The 22,921-nt window shown below is 39.0% G+C and overlaps 1 protein-coding gene across 11 annotated transcripts in view; it reads right to left on the reverse strand.

Annotated features, from left to right (window-relative positions):
• Positions 1-22,921, reverse strand: part of ALG8 (ALG8 alpha-1,3-glucosyltransferase) — a 40,640-nt gene that overhangs the window by 12,289 nt on the left and 5,430 nt on the right. For 2 of the 11 annotated variants that reach the window (XM_078433062.2, XM_078433061.2), the window contains exons 3-12: positions 19,073-19,266; positions 16,264-16,373; positions 13,463-13,530; positions 10,823-10,949; positions 10,462-10,565; positions 9,657-9,777; positions 6,413-6,552; positions 4,687-4,826; positions 3,239-3,336; positions 2,850-2,922 (exon numbers count right to left, since the gene is read on the reverse strand). In XM_078433062.2, the coding sequence (XP_078289188.1) occupies positions 2,850-2,922; positions 3,239-3,336; positions 4,687-4,826; positions 6,413-6,552; positions 9,657-9,777; positions 10,462-10,565; positions 10,823-10,949; positions 13,463-13,530; positions 16,264-16,373; positions 19,073-19,266 (1,175 nt within the window). Of the gene's footprint in view, positions 1-233; positions 871-2,849; positions 2,923-3,238; positions 3,337-4,686; positions 4,827-6,412; positions 6,553-9,656; positions 9,778-10,461; positions 10,566-10,822; positions 10,950-12,329; positions 12,443-13,462; positions 13,536-16,263; positions 16,408-19,072; positions 19,267-22,921 lie in introns of those variants that run through there. The other 9 variants (XM_078433068.2, XM_078433060.2, XM_078433063.2 and 6 more) reach the window with 9 other exon arrangements.

Below are 22,921 nucleotides of genomic sequence, written 5' to 3' on the forward strand. Positions count from 1 at the left end.
CGCAAGCGTTGATATGCTGACAGGCCAAACCAGTTCATTAAGTATTCACCCCCTGGCTTTGTGAGTATTGTTATTGTATAATTTCAAAAAAAAAAAAAAGAAAGAAAGAAAGAAAGAAAACCAACAACAAAAACCACCTCTTGGAACAAGGTGTATAGAATGGGGACAGAACATCACCTGCTTGTGTGCACACGCCAGTAGGAAAATATAGGAGCGGATAATGATCCAGAACATTCTTGTTCAGAAATACAAAACAGCATTTTATTTCTATTTCCCTTAGCACATGATTCTAATTATGCTTTATAGCCTGACAATGGTCATCACAGGCTACAAATAATCATGTTGTTGGTAGACTCCCTGCTTGCTGTGAGCAAGCACAGCAGTCTGAATCATCTCAGATGACTTGAACAGGGCAAGGCGAGATTTGTTTCAAATGTGCTTCATTGCTTAGGGAGGATAAGTGGCTTCTCACCATGGTGACAATCACGTCGCTAGGCTGGGCAAGGCCAAGTTTAGAAGAATGGTCTTCCAAACAGAACTACTGAAATGAATGGTTCATGCCACCAGCAACTTTCTTCAAGTTCTGATTAATTTCCCATGAAATAATTGCTTGGAAGACATCCAAGCAGTTCCTTTATTCATTGTTTCTTTGTCTTGCTGGAAGGAGGGTCAGACAACACTGAAACATACAGTTTGAACCAAGCATATGTGATGCCGGCTGCACAATACACTGAGGTCAGTAACAAAGGGATAAAGGGGTACTTCAGCTTCCAGGAGGTGAAAGGGAATACAAATTCACAGAAGACTTCCAGAGGCCCCAAGCCAAGGAGGTAGAAAGTTTCCAACCAATTAAAAAGAGGTTTTTCTTTTCTGAAGACAAAAGGAGAGAAAAGTCTCATTTTAAACAAGTTATCCTGGTTTAGCAAACATCTCTCAGCTGAAGCTTCCCACCTGCACCGTCCTGATGTGAATGATAGCCAAAGCCATTGTCAAAAGAGGTCATTCAATTTCACATTTAGAAAAAATGGAGAATGATATACCGCTGCACTAGCTCAACAATCCAGATTTACCCAATCGTCATCTACCCATGCTGTCGCCTCAGTGAAGCTGCTGAGAGAACCAGCTCTGCATCTGGGGGAGGAAAGGGAGCTGGATGCTGTGACGCTGATGTAAAAAAATGCTACACAATAGGTAATTGATGGTTTTCAAGACGCTTTTGTTTTGGTAAAATAACATACAACTTGCTATTGAACCATTTTTAAGTATGCCATTCAGTCCCAGTAAGTGTATTGATAGTGTTCTGCTACCAACATCACTATCCACTTTCAAAACATTTTCATCACCCCAACAGAATCTCTGGAAACATCAAGCAATAATCACTCCCCATTCCTCCTCCCGAACCTCTACTCTGTAACCTCTAATTTACTTTTTGTCTCTATGAATTTGCCTGTTCTACAGCATTTATATAGTATTTGTCCTTCTGTGTCTGGCTTAGTTCACTTAGCCCATGTTTTCAAGGTTCATCCATGTTGTAGCACACATGAGAACTTCCTTCCTCTTTCTGAGTGATCAGTACTCCACTGTATGTATACACCACCTTTTGTTTAGCCATTCATTTGCTGATGGACACTTGGGCTGTTCCCACCTTTTGGCACAGTGAATAAAGCGGCAATGGACACTGTGTACAAGTATCTGTTTGAGTTCCTCTTTTCAGTTCTTTTGGGTATATACTAACAGTGGAATTGCTGGGTCATATGGTGAGAACTGAGTTGTAATATAATTGAGTATATGAGGCTTATGGACATAATCAGATATGAATCATAAAGGAGCTTTAAAAAAATTATATGGATAACATTATATTAAGTTTAGAAGAGAAAAAATTCTACCCATAATTCTATAACAAGAATTTTTACATATATTTATTTAAAAATATTTTTTGAAGTAGGGGCGCCTGGGTGGCTCAATGGGTTGAGCGTCTGACTTCGGCTCAGGTAGTGATCTCACAGCTCATGGGTTTAAGCCCCACGTCAGGCTCTGTGCTGACAGCTCAGGCCCTGAAGTCTGCTTCGGTTTCTGTGTCTCCCTCCCTCTCTCTCTCTCTCTCTCTCTCTCTCTGCGCCCCTCCCCCGCTGGCACTCCCCCTCTCTCTCTCTCTCTCAAAAATAAACATTAAAAAATTTTTTTTTAAATATTTTTTGAAGTTTATTTATTTATTTTGAGAGACAGAGAGAGCAAGCAGGGGAGGGGCAGAGAGAGAGGGAGATAGAGAATCCCAGGCAGATTCCGCATGTCAGTGTGGAGCCCAATGTGGGGCTCAAATCCCTGAACCATGAGATCATTACCTGAGCCAAAACCAAGAGTCAGACGCTTAACTGACTGAGCCACCCAGGCGCCCCTACACATATATTAGCTTTATGCATCTATATTTATGTGGCTTTACTCACAATGCATATTTTACATTCTAATATTAAGTTTTCATATAAGGTTTTAATTTAAGTTAGGTAGTCCCTCCTCAAACAGTCCTTCAGTTAAAGACATGAACTATGTTGTCATGTCAGAGTGATGTGATTATGGGTAATTCGTCCCTAAAAAAATTCTGGCAGCTTTTTGGGCTCAGGTCATGATCTCATGGTTTGTAAGTTCGAACCCCGCATTGGGGTCTCAGCTGTTAGTGTGGAGCCTGCTTCACATCCTCTGTCCTCCTCTCTCTCTGTGCCTCCCCTGCTCGTGCACTCTCTCTCTCAAAAATAAACATTGAAAAAAAATATTTTTTAAAGGCTTAACGGACCATTTAGGAATAAACATTTCACAACAGCAAACATAATTTTAAATGTACTCTTTTGGATTACCTGAATAGAGTCTTCAGTGAGGAAATACTATAGGTGGTAAATAGTAACATGAGTAAGATTTTAGTGGGAAGTTCTGTTAAAAGAAAAAAAAAATACAGATGATAATTCAGTTGATCAGAGAAAGATAAATGATACTCAAGGCAATATAATAAGCACACTGGCACAGCTATATAGTGTTAGCAATGCTTTTTGAGCTTAATGATGCACCTTTGTGACATCTAAAGATACTGAGGATTAGGAACAAATTAGAGGTTTTATTTAAGAGCATGGAGGAGCTCTCTCCTTCCAAGAGATTTTAAGATCATTTAAATGAGATATATTGATCTCTAGGCCCTGATGAAAAAGGCATGGCAATCAAATCTCTCTCTCTAAAATAAAAAGCTGTTTACCTGGTGCAGTGAAGAGCAGAGGGAAGAGGGAATAATGTCCCGTTGTGGTCAGAATCAGAAAAATTGAAGCATCTCCTGCTTTTCCCACAGAAAGAAGGCTAAAAATAAAAATTCTTATAATAATTCCTTAAAACAACAACTGAAACTTACACTTGCAGCAGACAGCTTGAATAAACGGCATCTATTATTTCTAGCACTGGCTTATGCATAAGCTAACGTACTGATCTTTGCTACAAGTCCAATGTAATTGAGAATATTAATTTCGTGGGAAAATTTAAGCAACTGATGGAAGAATGTACCACACTGAATTGGGGAGTATTGAAAAAGAGTCTTGCTTCCCTGAGTAACTGCCTTCCTCACAGAAAGGGACATGGTGGGACTAGGAGCTGTCTAGTCCCAGGGAGCAGGGAGTCCCTAGTAGCCAGGGAGACAGGACTTGGGAGTTTAATTTCCAGACCTGGAGCTCTCCTCTTGGGCAGTGCCCCATGCCTGATGGTGCTTAGTATGACTTCTAATTAAAGACATTAGAAGTTTTGTTCTATTTCTTAATTTGGAAACTCTACGTTGCTGAATGAATCCAGACAAGCCATATACTGACGTGACAAATTTGCTTAAGCTTCCTTCAGAGCTTAATGATTTCTCTCAAGATTTAAGAAAAATCTCAAGGAAAAAAAAGGCTAATTCTAATATCATCTATCGGGATTTAATTATATGCAAAATGGACACTACTGCATTTAATTTTTTTTTAATTTTTAATTTTTTAGCACGGTACAGTGAAAAGATCATAGGAACCAGCATCATAACATTCAGGTTTAAGTCCTAACTGTGCTACTTGCTAGCTGTGTGGCTTTGGATAAGTCATTTAGACTCTCTGAGCCCAGTTTCTGTAGATGTTAAGACGGGATGATATCCATTTATCCTAATTACCTTAAAGGTTGCTGTGAGGCTCAAAAGAAAAAAAAATGCAAAAAGAAAAAAACCCAACCAAACCCCTCTTCTCCCCACCAAAAACCACCTCAACAAGAGTTCTGCAAAATGTGAAGTTCTGTACAAATATTAAATTTTACTCCATAATGGACTCAATCATTACTCTAACAACACTTAACAAGAAACCATGAAATCTTATTTTCGCCAATGAGGTGACGCCAAAGCCTATGCTTTTCTATACCATGCTGCCATTCAATATCCAGATCTAACACCTTGTATCATGGTTCTTAATTGCTGTAGTACCCTTAACAAAAAACAGCAGTAACTGTGTGTGCATATTCCCAGGCCCAGCGATCCCAAGTTAAGCATCCCTGTCCTGTCCTAGTATAAATCTATTCCTTTGCCTAGTATAAATCTATAAATCTTTGCCTTTGCCTATCCCACTGAACATGTCAAATGGAAAACAACAGGCTCATTACGAAATCTGCCAGAAATGCCGGCTGACTGAGTTATGTGCTTACCTCATTGGGAGAACTGCAAGGAGTATGGCTTTTTCATGGACGTGCCACCCAAATAGGAAGGAGCTCAAGGCACAAAGAATCAGACATCGCAGAAAGCCTCTGGGCCCTTGGGGTTTAAACCAAAGACAGAAAATAGAGGGCTAGAAACAACAGGCAAAGATAAAACTTCAGTATCACTCAAAATAGGCTTTACAGAAACATTGTTCAGGCGAATACAATTTATATCATCTCTGCAAACCAGTACATCTTAGACTATTCTCCCTTACACTGGGTTAATTCATCACCATGTGAACACTCCACCAGAAGTTATAAAAAACTACACAGGGGGCACCTGGATGGCTCAGTCAGTTAAATGTCTGACTCCTGATTTCAGCTCAGGTCATGATCTCATGGTTGTGAAATCAAGCCCTGAGTTGGGCTGTGTGCTCACAGCACAGAGACTACTTGGGATTCTCTCTCTCCCTCTGACCCTCCCTGGCTCATGCACACTCCCTCTCAAAAACAAAACAAAACAAAACAAAACAAAACAACAACAACAAAAACTAAAAACCTACTCAGAAAAGAAGGCTTTGGAAATACATATTTAACTCATTAATAATTCTGTTTAGGGCACCTGGGTGGTTCAGTCAGTTGAATGTCTGACTCTTTACTTTGGCTCTGGTCATGATCTTGCAGTTTCATGACTCTGAGCCCTGTGTTGGGGGGGCTCTGTGCATGGAGCCTATTTAGGATTCTCTGTCTCCTTCTCTCTCTGTCCCTCCCCTGCTCACGGTCTCTCTCAAATAAATAAATAAACTTAAAAAAAATTAATTCTGTTCATCAGAATTAATAATGAATGACTGATATCAGGTCAAACTACAAAAGTTCAAAAACATTTTGAGGCTAATAATAAATTAGATTTTACCATATTAATAAATACATACCTAGCTGTGTGGGCTGGATTGTAATTTATAATAAAACTAGGGGCTTCCATACGCAGCTTACGAGGCTGACGTTTTAGAAAGTTTTAGGCAGTTAGAACATGGGAACAAGTAGGCCAGCAGAACTTAATTACCCATCAGCACTGCCACTTAATTACGCGGGGTCAGGTATCTTAATAGGTTTGGTCTTTTAGAAACCAAAATTAAAGCTGAGTATAATTAAAGTAGAATTGAGTTATTTATACTGAATGCCATTAAAATCATATCATGAAATTGAGAGCACCATGATCACAAACAAAAACAGCTATGAATGAAGTCTCTAACACCATCTGAGTCATGTTAGTTTCAATGTTTGACACTCAAAGAGCCACTGTTGACTCTCTTAACTCATTGTCGTCATCAAGACAAAATATCCACGCAGTCCAGGCAACTTTGGATTTTTGACCAGTTAGCCACGGATGAAAACAACAACAGAAACCTGGATGTTCCCACTACACACATTTTCCTTCTCCACAGTGCAGTCCTTGGCCCTTCCTCTCTGGGCTTTTCTTTTTTTCCCATCAGATCATGAACAAATGATCTACCAGCCACAGCAAGGATCTCTCTCTCAGAGGTCTTACTAGTAATCTTTCCTTAAGGTGCTCAAAATTACTCTAAGAATTGCTCTGAAATACCTCAGTCTGCAGCAGGATGACAGCTATGGTATTTGTCCTATAGTTGGAAAAACCTGAAAGATGAAATTAACCAGCCACACAAAAGAAAAGCAGAGAAAACTCAAGAAACGAGTACTGTGGGTGAATTCTTACCAACATGGCAATCAGAGTGCAGATGAGGGTGGCCAAGGGAGTCACTGAGGGAAGGACTGTGTGTTGGAACTGCTGAACCAAACCACTTGTCATTGAGGCCTTGGGAATTTTGTTGGGATCAAGAAGTTTCAATTCCAAACCTAGAGAATAAGTAGATATTTTGTTTTATTTTTATCAATATTTGGTCAACCAACTCCTCGAGAAAAAAAAAATCTACTAAATCTTATTGTTACTTCAAGGTCGAGCTGTATTAAAACTCAACTCTGTACTATTATTCTACCTAAAATGCCTCTGGTCTTGAGATCATATGATGCAAAGCAGCTTTTTGCACTGGAACAGGGAATTCGTGCAGACGGTATGAATATCAATCTGCTCTCTCTCACCTCTAAAATGAAGCAGGCTTCTAAAATGCAAGTCTGACCATGTCACATCCCAGCTTGGAATCCTTCATTGCCTATAAAGTCCATATTCCCAAGCACGGCATAAACTGTCTTCCATGATCTAGCCCCTTCCTCTCCAATCTCATATCCTCCGCTTGATTAAATGTGGCTTGGCCACAATGAATTGACATAGCACTCTCCACACTTGTCCCCTTAGCTTAGAATGGCCTAATCACTTCTCTAAGTTAACTCCTAATTCACTCCCTCATCTGAGAAATCTTTTAAATAAAAAAGTAGAGCTGATTTTCTTGTGGGCTAGGTACACACATATGGACTCTGTACATGTCTCTATCTAGTGTTCACCCTACTGCCCTGTATCTGTTTATGCACTCATTTCCTCCACTGTATTGGATTTCTTAAAAGCAGAAATGATGATTAATCCATTTTTATCCCCAGCACATACGTGTTCAAGGAATAATTAGATGACCAAGTCTGAGGATGATGATGCAAATCCCATCCCAAACTAGCTAATAGGACAGCCAAGGACAGTCTGAGCACGACCTTGTAGTAGACAAGGTCTACTGAAAATCAGTGAAATGTGGGGAGGTGTACACTACCAAATTATTTTGTATTCATTAACCTCTTTCCTTTTCCCTTCAGTCTGATGATTCTCTCTTAAAGCTACCGCCACTGACCAAGACATCTTTTTTTTAATATATTAAATATAATTTGTTGTCAATTGGTTTCCATACAACACCCAATGCTCATCCCAACAGGTGCCCTCCTCAATGCCCATCATCCACTTTCCTCTCTCCCCCACTCCCCATCAACCCTCAGTTTGTTCCCAGGATTTAAGAGTCTGTTATGGTTTGCCTCCTTCCCTCTCTGTAACTTTCCCCCCCCTTTCCCTCCCCCATGGACTTCCGTTAAGTTTCTTAGGATCCACATGAGTGAAAACATATATCTGTCTTCCTCTGCCTGACTTATTTCACTTAGCATAATACTCTCCAGTTCCATCCACGTTGCTACAAATGGCCAGATTTCATTCTTTCTCATTGCCAAGTAGTATTCCATTGTATTTATTAACCACATCTTCTTTATCCATTCGTCAGTTGATGGACATTTAGGCTCTTTCCATAATTTGGCTATTGTTGAGAGTGCTGCTATAAACACTGGGGTACAAGTACCCCTATGCATCAGCACTCCTGTATCCCTTGGGTAAATTCCTAGCAGTGCTATTGCTGGGTCATAGGGTAGATCTATTTTTAATTTTTTGAGGAACCGCCACATTGTTGTCCAGAGCGGCTGCACCAGTTTGCATTCCCACCAACGGTGCAAGAGGATTCCCGTTTCTCCACATTCTTGCCAGCATCTATAGTCTCCTGATTTGTTCATTTTAGCCACTCTGACTGGCATGAGGTGGTATCTCAGTGTGGTTTTGATTTGTATTTCCCTGATGAGGGGTGACGTTGAACATCTTTTCATGTGCGTGTTGGCCATCTGGATGTCTTCTTTAGAAAAGTGTCTATTCATGACCAAGACATCTTTGAAGAGGCAGATATATAAGATAATGTACAGCCTAGTTTCCTCACTCGGACAAGGAAAGTGGCCCTTATACCTCATACCTGGTTATTTAAGGTTTTTGAATATAAATGTTAAGACATTCCTTGTAAGAGTCCTTGAACATCAAGGCTGGATTCACAGTGGGTGAGGGATAATACCAAATTATGATTTCCTTTAAGTATGCACCAAAACAGTGACAGCAGCTACTTGTGCCAAGAGCTTTGTAGCCATTACTTTCAGACCCCTGAGGCACAGAGAGATGTATAACTTGTCCAAAGTCACACAAGTCATAGGTGGTAGAATTAAACTCAGATCTGTCTGGCTACAATGCCTCTGCTACTAACAACCTAGCATTTTTTTATTATTGCATGTTTCTTACAACATAGTGCATTGGTACAGTTACTTACATTATCCTCTTATTGTACTCACTAGAAGAATCAAGTGACTTGAAGAATGCCACAGAGCCACTCATTTATGCAGGTGGGCCTCCAACCAAGTCATCAGACTCTAGATCAGGAATCGGCAAATTCTACCTTGAGGGCCAAATCCCCAGCCTGTGACTAATTTTTGCATAGCCCGAAGCTAGGAAGAGTTTTTATATTTTTCAAGGTGGTAAAACAAACGAACAAAAACACCTTATGTGGTCTGCCAAGCCTAAACTATTTACTATCTGGCCCATTTTTTTTTCAGACAAAGCTTACTGATCCTTTGGGATCAGGAGGATCTCTTGATCCTCCCCATTTCCCATTAAGCTAGGCTATATTCACAAACTACTGTGAGTTATTCTAGAGTGAATTATTTTCAGTAGAACCATCTTAAGATATACATTATTATTATTATTATTTTATCACAACCCAAACTTAAAAGCCTAGCCTAGGTTTCCCATTTCTTCTCATCTCATGCATGACTATCATTTTCCTTACTGATAGAACACCTAGAGTCACAGCTTATGCGGTCTTCTTTCCTTCTGCACACATTTAAGTTTAAAAGCAGAGTTAACTGCTGAATAACATTTTACTCAAGGCAAAAATTACCTTTTAAAAATGTCTAAATATTGTATTTTTTTTTTCCAAAGCAAAGGATCAACCTCATTGCCACAAATGGTTTTTATAAGGAACACAGCCTGTCTACTACACTGAAACCTTAGTCCCTAGAACTGCTCCCCTGTTTATTCTGAAAGCTGAAACACAAGGCTGGAGAACAAACAGTTCAGCCACATTCAAAACACAAAGCAGGATTTTCCATTTCTCAGTATGACTTGTCCAAATCCATCGTCTAAGTAAGAAGGCTGGCTACTATACCTATGATGGAGAGCACTTTGTCCAAAGCATTGTACAAAGCCCAGAAGTTTGGAGCCCAATATGCATGGCAGAGGCCCCTCTTGAAAGGGAAGAGTCGGGACAAGACTTGAGGCAGTTGGTTCTGTAGAAAAGAGATTAAACAGTGACCGATCTTTTCCAAATGCAAAAAGAGAACTAAAGAACCATCTGTGACATAGCGTGTAGAAAGTTCTAGTCCTTGTTCCCTCAAGTAGTTGTGTGATCCTGAGCAGTTCACAGAACCTCCTCTTGTCTAACCTACTCATCTGTTGAGTGGGACAAGATATGCTGAATACCAGTCCAGTACTGCTATGAGATAATTATAATAAGGGAAGAATTTACGAGCTGCAAAGGAGGAGACCCCAGGGTGAGGGAAAAAGGGGAAAACGAAAAATATTCATCGAACATCTATAATATTCTAGGCACTCTGAATGTTGTCAGTGAATGACTATGCAACACCATTAGTATTGATTTTGGAGTTACAAATAAATTATCACAAGTAAGCAAATGAGCAAATAAGGAAATCTGCGAACAATAATCATCAATTCTGTGTGTAAGTGTGTGTGTCTATGTGTGTGAAAGACATATAGTTAAACATGTAAATACACAGATACATATTTGAATGTGAACCAAAATGTCTGAAAGACCACATTCTGTCTTTGGGGAGTCATACTGGGGAAGAATCAGAAAAAAGTAGATTTGCTTTTATACATTATTATTTTTTTCTAAACAACAGCAGCAACAACAAAAAACATGTATTACTTAATTTAAAAAATAAAAGACTTACCAAGGCTAGGAAGGGACCCAGTGAAAGAGCAGAAACTAAAAAAACAATCAGTCCTAGAGAAATAACACGGACAAAGCTGAAACTGTTCCATCGGATGGATCCATCTACAGAAAAGGAACATTACCGTTACCAGGAGCATGGAAAACCATAACTTATACAATGTGCTAAAACCAGAAGTATCCCCTGATAGCACACCAGCCTTCATGATGTGACAAGAGCACAGAAAAGTCAAAATGGTCAAGGGTTTATAGGATCAATAAACGAGAGACATCTGCTGTGCCTCATAAAATCCTCTCACGAAGCAAGCTACCAAATCAAGGAAAAAGAAAATAAAGGTTTTGTTATTGTCACTAAAACTTGCCTGGTTTATTTGCAGTGAAACAGTAAGACCGTAGCAGGTATACACCATAAGCCGGGGCGACATAGAGGTAGATGTGTTTGAAGTGTAGAAGAACAGCAAAGAGAAATGCTCCTTCCATATGCCTTTTCTAGGAGATTTAAAAGGGAAATATCACTTTAAAATTCAGGGTAAACTAAATGTAGTAATGTAGTATCCTGGTTGGATCCTGGAACAGAAAAATAACATTAGTGGAAAAACTGGTGAAATCTGAGTGCAGCACCAATGTTGATTTTTTAGTCTTTTTTTGTTTTTTAAGTTTTAATTTTAAGTCCAGTTAGTTAACCATACAGTGTTATGCTGGTTTTAGGTGTACAATAGTGTTTTTTAGTCTTGTTGAAAGAATGGACTATGAAAGTGTCATAGTTATGTAAGATGGTGACATGAGGGGAAAATGGGTGAGGGGCACAGGGACTCTCTGTACTATCTTTGTTAACTTTTCTATAAACCTAGGACTATTTTTAAAAAATTAAGTTTATTGGGGCGCCTGGGTGGCGCAGTCGGTTAAGCGTCCGACTTCAGCCAGGTCACGATCTCACGGTCCGTGAGTTCGAGCCCCGCGTCAGGCTCTGGGCTGATGGCTCAGAGCCTGGAGCCTGTTTCCGATTCTGTGTCTCCCTCTCTCTGTCCCTCCCCCGTTCATGCTCTGTCTCTCTCTGTCCCAAAAGTAAATAAACGTTGAAAAAAAAAAAAAATAAAAAAAAAAAAAATAAAAAAAAAAAAAATTAAGTTTATTAAAAAATAAAAAAACCCTGGAGACTGGTTGCATAACAATGTGAATATACTTAAAACAATACTAGACTGTACACTAAAAAAATGGTTGATAGTTAATTTTATGTGTATTTCAACACAATTTAAAAAATAGATATTTTAAAATCTATGTTCTGACATGCTTAATGAATGAAATCATCTGGGATATGTTTCAAAATAATCTTGTGTGTGTTTGTGTGTAGATCACTGTGCTATTTTTATTTTCTCTACTTTTGTATAGGATTTAAATTTGCTATAATAAAAAGGTTTTAAATTTCAGGCAAATATTCTACATGCAATATAAGGAGAAAACAGGCAAGTGATTCTAGTTAGTTTTTATACTGAGCCTAGTTCATTACTGCAACAAATATTTATTTAATACGAAGCTTGATGCTAAGGTACAGGACACATTATCATAAAAACACACCCCAATGCTCCTTAAAGATCTGAAGCCCAGAGAATTCAATCACCCTCATCCCCTGGACCTGGGGATGAGAGTACGAAAGAATACATATGATGTTATGCTACCAAAGAGCCACCTAAATCTGGTGTTATAGATCAGGTAACATATAGTACTATCAGGCTGAAGACACCGGGTACAGTACTTGATCCTAACAAACTACCTACAAGAATTAAAGGTATTCTGATTTAAAACAAATAAACAACAACAACAAAAAATCCCCAAGTTGACTATAACTAAATAAATCTGAATTCTACCTACCTCACAGGAATTTGGGGATCAAATGAGATAATGTTCCTGTGGTTCAGCAAGGAAGCTGCCAAAGGGGCCATGAAAGGCCAGGTTCCTTCTCTCACTGTCTCATCAGGGTGTGCTCTAGAATAGATGAGTGAGGAATGATAAAGAAAAATAATGGGTTGTTTCCAGATCTCTGATCACCGCTTTTTCAACTTAAGATTCAGAGAAGGTCTAGCTAAACTTTATTTAACAATCATTCACTGAATGCCAATTATGCTCTAAGTGCTACATGGCTTTTTATGGTTAAAAGACAAAAACTTATCCAGACATTTATAGTTGACAAAGAATTTTAAAGCAGATTATCAAATTTGATCTTTCCAAAGTCCCTGTGAGGTAGGGGGCCCCCATTTTACAAATAAGAATGTAATAAGAGGTACATTTCATTTTATGGATGCAAAAACTGTGGCTGAGGGGGTTAAATGACTTACTTTCGGTTAATGGTTCCCAAACCTGACTGTGAATCAAAATTCCCTATAAATTCCTAAATGCCAGTGCTAAGGATTCTTATCCAGCATACAGAGAGGTGACCCCAAAATATGAACTTCTGATTTCTTCCTCTATAAAGAGGAGGAAAATAATGACAATAATTTCATAGAATAGTTGTGAGGTTTACTCAATAAGATATTATATATAATGTACCTAACCCAAAGAAGCCAATGCATTTGTGTGAGCCCTGAGTCATACAGTTCATTAGGGTCAGTCAGGATTTCAACTCAAATCTTCTGATTCCAAATCCCATACTTTCCATTACACTATGCTATATACTTCTGACGATGAAACCCCACCATCAGTTATTATATTGTAAAAACTGGAGACTTCATTCCTAGGTAAATGATTCCAGCCAAATACAGCAACACAAGTTTATTTCAGGCCTGCCACCCTCTAACAAGTTTCTAGAGTCTATGCGTAAAAGGAAGAAAATTATTGTCAAAAGAGAAGATGGGATTTATGAGAAATATGCAATAAAATTATCTATAGTGCTTGACAATTCAAAACAGTTCATCAAATAAGTCTACCCATCACCAACTTATTGTTGCCTTTCAAAGCTCAAAGTCAGACTTAAGGGCAAAAATCTAATCAGCCTATTTTGTATTTACCTGAAATAATCGTGCAATGGAGAGTAGCATTAATCCAAATAAAAAACCATTGTACTGGAAATGAATATCTGGACTTAGATTAAGGAAAGACAATAGAGGATACCAAATTTAAGTTGAATTGTGCCAGCAGATTGAATATAAAAATGCAAATGCTTTCCTAATAGGTAAACTAAAGACAAAAATATTCCTCCAGTTTGAACTTCTCATAAATGTGTTTTCTATAAACAGAGTCAAACCTTAGACAAACTCTAATTAAAATGTATATAGTGCCTGGGAATGCAAGCTGGTGCAGCCACTCTGGAAAACAGTATGGAGGTTCCTCAAAAAACTAAAAATAGAATTACCCTACGACCCAGCAATTGCACTACTAGGCATCTATCCACAGGATACAGGTGTGCTGTTTTGAAGGGACACATGCACCCCCATGTTTATAGCATCACTATCAACAAGAGCCAAAGTGTGGAAAGAGCCCAAATGTCCATCGATGGATGAATGGATAAAGAAGACGTGGTATATATATACAATGGAGTGTTACTCTTTTCAAAAAGAATGAAATCTTGCTATTTGCAACTACGTGGATAGAACTGGAGGGTATTATGTTAAATGAAATTAGTCAGAGAAAAACAAAAATCGTATGACTTCACTCATATGAGGACTTTAAGAGACAAAGCAGATAAACATAAGGAAAGGGAAGCAAAATAATATAAAAACAGGGAGGGGGACAAAACAGAAGAGACTCATAAATATGGAGAACAGACTGAGGGTTACGGGAGGGGTTGTGGGAGGGGGGATGGGCTAAATGGGTAAGGGGCACTAAGGAATCTACTCCTGAAATCATTGTTGCACTATAAGCTACCTAATTTGGATGTAAATTTTAAAAAATAAAAAATAAAATAAATGTATATAGTGCCAAGGATTATATAGGGGATAAAAAAAATTATGTTTAAGAAGAAAACCAGGAAACTTTCCCATGTTTTTTCTATCTTAAAGACCCAGCAGCTACAGGACAGGGAGTTTTCTGGTTTTGTTTTTTGAATTAGGGATGAGAAAGGAAGGGATCTAACAGCTACTGAAGGCCACTGGCATGCAGCACCCCCTCGTTTATAGTATATATACACAATCTTAGTAAGCCTCACGACGAACTTGTGAGGACATCAGAGCTCAGAGCCATTAATCTACACACGGCCTAAAGCTACTGCAATGCCATAGCTAAGAGCTGAGTCCACGTCAGACTTGAACCAAAGTGTGGGTGTTTTCCTCACACATGGCTACCTTTATGAAAACTGTAAAATATTAGGCTCCTGTCGTTAAGATTTTAGTTTCATTCGTATCTTCTGGATTTAAGAACTTTGCCTGTTAATATGTGGTAATCTAAGGTGGTAGGTAGAAGAGCATGAAAGTCTGCCTGGTCCCATATGTAACACTGAGACAGGCCCTTTCCTAGAAAAGGTATTTAGAATAATGTGTTCTAAAACTATGTAAGATATATGTATCTGATGAATCTAAAGACAGTTAACAAATCCCAGTATATTGCTTTACTGATGGTTTAACTGGTTCTTGAATATCACCACCAGCTTTTCAGAAACAAAGTGCTCTAAAAATCAGTGTCTGCTGCTAGGAATTTACCCAAGGGATACAGGAGTGCTGATGCATAGGGGCACTTGTACCCCAATGTTTATAGCAGCACTCTCAACAACAGCCAAATTATGGAAAGAGCCTAAATGTCCATCAACTGATGAATGGATAAAGAAATTGTGGTTTATATACACAATGGAGTACTACGTGGCAATGAGAAAAAATGAAATATGGCCTTTTGTAGCAACGTGGATGGAACTGGAGAGTGTGATGCTAAGTGAAATAAGCCATACAGAGAAAGACAGATACCATATGTTTCACTCTTATGTGGATCCTGAGAAACGTAACAGAAACCCATGGGGGAGGGGAAGGAAAAAAAAAAAAAAAAAAAAGAGGTTAGAGTGGGAGTGAGCCAAAGCATAAGAGACTGTTAAAAACTGAGAACAAACTGAGGGTTGATGGGGGGTGGGAGGGAGGGCAGGGTGGGTGATGGGTATTGAGGAGGGCACCTTTTGGGATGAGCACTGGGTGTTGTATGGAAACCAATTTGACAGTAAATTTCATATATTAAAAAAAAAAAAAAAAAAAAAGAAATTGTGGTTTATATACACAATGGAATACTACGTGGCAATGAGAAAAAATGAAATATGGCCTTTTGTAGCAACGTGGATGGAACTGGAGAGTGTGATACTAAGTGAAATAAGCCATACAGAGAAAGACAGATACCATATGGTTTCACTCTTATGTGGATCCTGAGAAACGTAACAGAAACCCATGGGGGAGGGGAAGGAAAAAAAAAAAAAAAAAAGAGGTTAGAGTGGGAGAGAGCCAAAGCATAAGAGACTCTTAAAAACTGAGAACAAACTGAGGGTTGATGGGGGGTGGGAGGGAGGGGAGGGTGGGTGATGGGTATTGAGGAGGGCACCTTTTGGGATGAGCACTGGGTGTTGTATGGAAACCAATCTGACAATAAATTTCATATATTGAAAAAAATTAAAAAAAAATAAATAAAATTACTTTCCAAGTGAAAAAAAAAAATAAATAAAAATCAGTGTCTGGTACAGTTGGGAGAACCCATAGAAACCATAGTTTTGGGAACCCACGGACCCACCCCACACCCATTTTCAAAAGTAGCTCACATTTCAGAATTACCACTGAAGAAATAATCTCATACTTAGTATATATCAGAGTAAGTAAGGGAATAGTGCAGAAAATGTCAAGGATACGGTCCACGATTAGCAACCCGAAGTTCCACAGCAGTAACACTGATAGAATAAACTTTGGCTTCTCTGTAAGTTCTTTACCTGCTTTTTTCCCATCAATGCATTTACAGCACCTACAGTGGAATGCCAGGAAGGAAGCAGAAAGAGCTTTTATCTTCATTAGAACATCACCATACCACTACAGAGTACACTCTGATACACTCAGACATATTTTATTAGCTATTCCTGATAAACTGCCCATGCTGTTCTTGACTGCTTAAAAAGGTGACAGCAGAAACAAAGACCTCAGGGTCAGTTCCGTGTCTCTTTTTCAGCTCGGCTGATTTGAAACAGTCTTCATTTAGTAAAATGAAAAATAAACAAACAGCCACCATAAACTCAAAGGGAAGGATTTTGAAAGTTGAGAGGGCACACACTATTTAGTCCTGAAGTGTAAAAAATGCAGACCATACCTGAAACTAATATAACAGTGTAACATTGTATATCAACTATAATAAAAAAATGCAGACCAGAATAATATGGTACTCTAAATTATATATCATAGCAGCCAAATTAAAAATAGAGCCACGAGGAGCACCTGGATGGCTCAGTTGGGTAAGCGTCCGACTCCTGATTTTGGCTCAAGTCATGGTTTGTGGGTTCGAGCCCTGCATTGGGCTCTGCCCTGACAGTACAGAGCCTGCTTGGGATTCAATCCCTCCCTCTCTCTCTGCCGCTCCCCTACTTACTCTCTCTCTCTCTCAAAAATAAATAAATAAACATTTGAAAAAAAATAGAGCGGGGTGCCTCAGTGGCTCAGTTGATTAAGCTCCAACTTTGGCTCAGGTCATGATCTCACGGTTCGTGAGTTTGAGCCCCATGTTGGGCTATGTGCTGACAGCTCAGAGCCTGGAGACTGCTTCAGATTCTATGTCTCCCTATCTCTCTGACCCTCCCCCGCTCATGCTCTGTTTCTCTCTCTCAAAAGTGAACATTAAAAATAAAAATAAATATCAGACCTAACATCCCCTTAAAAAAAAAATAGAGCCACGAACTCATAGCTCCTGATTGTCCAAATAATTTTAAAAACATTTATTAAAAATGTGTATCATTTAAAGGTCAAGATCTATTATTAAATGACAATAGCAAGTGAAAAAAATTATGATCCTATTTTTATTTTATAAAAATTATATTCAGACATAGAAGAGAGAATGAAATAATATATAGCAAAATGGTGATGGTGATAGCTGTAAGTGGAGGAGTATGGGTCACTTCGACTTTGTGTACATGTGTGGTTTTCGGTTTTCCAAAATTTTGACAACAATGCATAATCCCAGAAAAAGGATTTTAAAAAATACGTTTGAGTATCAGCAAATCGCAAAAACAGAAATCTAAGCCCCAAAAAAGAAATAGACAATAAAGAAGCAATTAAAGAGGGGTTAGCAAAAGGTGTTCTGCTTTTCCTCCATGGAGCCTATTTCCTCAACAGAGACAGTAACCTTACAGGGTAATTGAGAAAATTAAGTAAGTTACTGTCTATACTTTGTGCCTGGTTCTGGGAACTGGGACATAGATCTCAACAATTTATATCTTATTTAACTGCTCCTTCTACACTGTAGGTAGAAATGAATTCTATTCCCTCTTCCTTCTGCTCATATGCCTTCTCTAGGAACTTCAATTCAACCATTTTGAGTTTAAAGGAGTACATCACAACTCACCTTCCCTTCCAACTCTTGCTAGGTCATAAACAGACTGAATGTTAAGGTGTCAAGTGGGAACTACTCCTTGAGAATGAGCAGGGGTTAAAACATTGCCAAGGGACTCTTGCCTAAATGGGGCAGGGGTTCAGTGTAGAGGGCCTCACAAATAGAAATGATCCATTTGTGACAAGGGTCATGAAGGGACACAGCTGGTGGTCTGTCACATCATACCAGCAGGCTTAATAAAGTATTGGGACAGAATAGGAACCAACATTAACCGAGAACTTACTACTTACAAGTCACTGTGCAAGACATTGTATATATGTCTAGTCAACTAAAATTAATTTATAAGTAAAAGATGCAAAGCATAAAAATATAAAATATAAACATAACTTAAAATTAGTGAAGAGTCTAAGGCGCCTGGTGGCTCAGTCGGTTAAGGGTCAGACTTCGGCTCAGGTCATGATCTCATAGCTCATGTACTGAGAGTTCAGAGCCTGGAGTCTGCTTCAGATTCTGTCTCCCTCTCTCTCTGCCCCTCCCCCCTGCCTGTGCTCTGTTTCTCTAAAATGAATAAATGTTACAAAAATTTTTTTTAAGTTAGTGAAGAGTCTTCATGAAGGAAAGAGTCCAGAAACAACAACTAAAAGCACTCAGTAAGGTTTCCTGAGTTTACTAGAATGGGCACTCCATTGGTGGTCAGCACAATGAGTATGTGTACATGAGTGCGTGTGCTGTATGTATGTGTGTGTATCCTAAAGAATAGGGTAGGTCACAGAAGCCTCTGGGGGCCGGTTACAAGAAAGAAAAGAAAAGCATATGGAGCCATTCTGAGCAGGAGAAATGGTCATGGAACTCTACATGAGACTACTCCTCAGAACACTCACAATCTCTTGTTCTGCCTCTGCCTTGTAATCCCACCTCATTCCCCATTGTCTTCCACAAGATATAGCTAGCCTACCTACTGTAATTACTCACTGTACAGTTTAAAACACAGTAACAGAGTTCAGAACTATTCTAGAATTTGCTATCATGTGAGCTTTGTTTCTCTCAAATGAGGAACCAGTTAATACTACTTAATATTGTATTACGTCCTCAACACCTTCCACACAAAATGACATTCTCAGACTTACTCGTGGACAGCATACACAAAGAGTGCATCTGTAAAGATGACAGAAAATCTCTGGAAAAGTAAGGTTCTCGAGCTGGAATAGTTCAGATTACGGACATTCAGCATCTCTTGATCAAAATATTTGGCAACATGTGACAGGGCATACTCAAACCACGCAAAAAAAGGCGGATAATCCAAGGTCCATTCTGAAGTTGTCTGTAAAAATAAAAAAATAGAACATATCCTAAATAGCTGAATAAACAAAGTTGGTGTAAAGACTGAAAATCCTCACTCTCTAGTCTTTAAAAAAGCACATGAAATAAAATTGCATTCAAAATATGACCTGGGGGGGGGCGCCTGGGTGGCTTGGTCGGTTAAGCGTCCGACTTCAGCTCAGGTCACGATCTCGCGGTCTGTGAGTTCGAGCCCCGCATCGGGCTCTGTGCTGACAGCTCAGAGCCTGGAGCCTACTTCCGATTCTGTGTCTCCCTCTCTCTCTGACCCTCCCCCGCTCATGCTCTGTCTCTCTCTGTCTCAAAAATAAATAAACGTTAAAAAAATTAAAAAAAACAAACAAACAAACAAACAAAAAAAAAAAACCAAAAAAACAAAAAAACAAAATATGACCTAGGGGTGCCTGGCGGGGTCAGTTGGAAGAGTGTGCAACTCTTGATTTTGGGATTGTGAGTTCAAGTCCCACAATGAGTACAGAGATTAAAAAAAAACAACTTTAAAGAAATGATTAAATTATAGAGTAATTTCTATGTAAGACTGAGCAGACCACCAAAACCTGGTTCCTAAGTTATTTAATAATGGTCTTCAATTTTCCTTAAATAGAATTAACTATATTTCAAAGAAAATTAATGAAACTTGCAATAATAACCTTGGTTCTGACATGGTGCTACTCATGTAAATATAAAAAGGGAGCTATGGTATAACAAATGATTCACTAGCTTGGGTTCAAGTTCTGTCTCAGAGACTCAACTTCTCTATTCGTAAAATGAGGTAGTGTGAGGGTTAATTGATATAATACACATGAAACACAGTTATGAATGACAAAAGATAACACAAATGCTATTTATCTTTTGTTCTTATAGGTTATCAGATACTGAGATTAAGAGAGCAAAAGTCACTCCTTGCCATTTCTGTATTCTGAACGTTTAGTAAGTGCCTGATATATTAAGTATGAAAAAATCATCAGTTAAACAAATAAGCAATCACTAATGAGTAAATGAAAATACAGATCATATGAAATAGAGAGTATATGAAATATATAACTTCAGGATATTATGTTTTGTTAGATTACTCTAGGTCTCCATTTCCTCACCCAAACAACAGGGATGCACCTACCTCATTACTGCATTAAATTTTACATATGCATTTCAAGTACTATTTACATAGTATTGAACCAGAAACAAAGTGTCCGTAAATATTATTTATCATTTAAAAAATTATTGCTATCACCATAGGATGTCCCTAAAACTAAACTCAGACCTTGCACCTCTAAGAGCTCAGATGGTAATAATAATCTCCCTACTCTGTATTTGTTGCTCTTTTCAATGGGAAATTCCTCTCCTTCTGGAATTGCACTGAAGGTTCACTGGGTACTAACTGGGTGCTCATAGGGACTACTATTTAGGGTCGCTCTGTGGTATAAAATGAGGTGAGAGAGACTCTGACAAACTACTTGTTAGCTCTTTGTTCATGGTAAGGCTAAATGACAACTTTGGGTCCAGATAAGAAGTAGCTTGTTTCCTCCCCCTACAGGTACCAACATGTAGAAAGCCTCAGATCTGAGGCAAACCCAGAGGTTGTATGTCTTAAGCACTCAGGCTATGAACCCACCCATTAAATTCTCTATGAAAAGTTCCTTCCCTAATCCCAAGTTTCCAATGGGGAGTGTAAACAAGATGAGCTATTAAATTGGAGAAAGAAAAGTTAGAAATTCTATTTTTTAATTTCATCCTGTTTAATGTCTACTTTTAATAGTATGTTAATAAGGCAGTACTTTTATAATTTATAAATAAACTCACATGGAGTAGTAATGATCAAAATGTTTTCTTGCGGGGCATCTGGGTGGCTCAGTAGGTTAAGCGTCCAGCTCTTGATTTCAGCTCAGGTCATGATCTCACGGTTTGTGAGTTGGGGACCTGCATCGGGCTCTGCATAGTGCAGAAGCTACTTGGGATTCTCTCTCTCTCCCTCTCCCTCTGCCCCTCCCTGTATGTGCTCGGTCTCTCAAAATAAATAAACTTAAAAAATTTTTTTTAAATGTTTTCTTGCTAGGGTATAGATATTTAAGAAACAAATTTAGAAATTACTGCTCCATATAATTCCAGGAAAGTCAACATCAACTTAAACTTTAACATATGCAGTTCCCAGCTACAGTTTCTATGTCAGAGTTCACTCTACCCTGAAAGAGCCATTTACTCTACAGAAGTGTAAAAGGTTTTGTCCTACTTTACCTTATTTGGAACATTTATTACTTTAAATAAAATGGGGACTAGGAAAAGCATTGAAAAAAACTGGGAGGGACAGGTGCTGCCTGGGAGATGGCCATTTTTCCAAAATAAAATGTCCCCGTCGTTTCTTTGCTATTCCCAATTCCACACCACTCAGAGGCTCTCTACATGCTGCTCCTATTCCCCACACAAAGACTTTCCAAATCTAGCTGAGAAGGTTCTCTGGACCTCAAGGATTTCCATCTGGGCCATTTTCTTACCTCAACAGTTTTTGGGAAGCCAGTTAGGCTATTAGCTATCATTTCCTCCCAAGTAAACAGTTCCATCACTTAACTAATATTTGGCAGAAGTGGAACTAAAATCTGAGGCTTCTGACTCCAAATCCATTAGCTCAGTAAGCTAGTACAACAGAGCTGTAGAGAGCAAGATGGAGTCACTCATGTCAAGCAGTGACTCATGTCAAGTAGTGTGGTAAGCAGCCAAGGGCGTTGCAACTAAGACTATATATCATGAAACCAGAACATGCTGACAACTCCCAGAACTGATAACCAGCAGAACCAGAAGAAGCCTGCAAAGACCCACTGACCCTTTCACTGTATTCAACGTCTGGAGAGTCTGACAGTTTGCTGCAAAAGTCCTCCCTTTTTAAAGGAGCTTAATCAGTCTTGGGTCTTTGCAGGCTTCTTCTGGTTCTGCTGGTTATCAGTTCTAGGAGTTGTCAGCCTGTGCTGGTTTCATGATATCTGGTCTTAGGTGCAACGCCCTTGGCTGCTTACCACACCGCTTAATATGAGCAACTCTATCTTGCTCTCAAGAAGAGCTATTTCTTCAGATATAGAAACATCTAACCTCACAGCACCTGGGTGGCTCAGTTGGTTAATCATCTGACTCTTGATTTCAACTCCGGTCATGATCTTAGGGTCTGAGAGTTTGAGACCCATGTTGGGCTCTTCACTGATGGCACTGGAGCCTGCTTGGGATTCTCTTTCCTTCTCTGCCCCTCTCCCACTCACGTGTGTGCATGCGCATGCTCTCTCTCAAAATAAACCAATAAACTTTAAAGAAAAAAAAAATAAATATCCAACTTCTTCATATGAAGATTCAAAACAACTGTGTTCATTCCACAAGTATTTACTGTGGGTCTCTTTGGTGTCTTTCCCAACCAGTCGACCAATCAATTTAAGCTGAAGCCAGAGCAGAAAGGTAGGTTTGAAGTCACAGTTAGGTAGTCCACTGCTCACATGTTCACTCTCCTTACCATGTCAGAGAGACCCTTCCAGACCTGACCTCATGTGCCTCTCCAGCCTTATCCCCTACTGTGAGGTTCTTGTCTCATATAGTCAAGCCTTGCCCACAACTGAGTTTTGCTCCTTATTGGCTCTTGTGGTTATTTTTGAGCAGAGCAGGAA

Source organism: Panthera onca, chromosome D1 (assembly GCF_046562875.1).
Source record: "Panthera onca isolate mPanOnc1 chromosome D1, mPanOnc1 haplotype 2, whole genome shotgun sequence".
Taxonomy (NCBI): Eukaryota; Metazoa; Chordata; class Mammalia; order Carnivora; family Felidae; genus Panthera; species Panthera onca.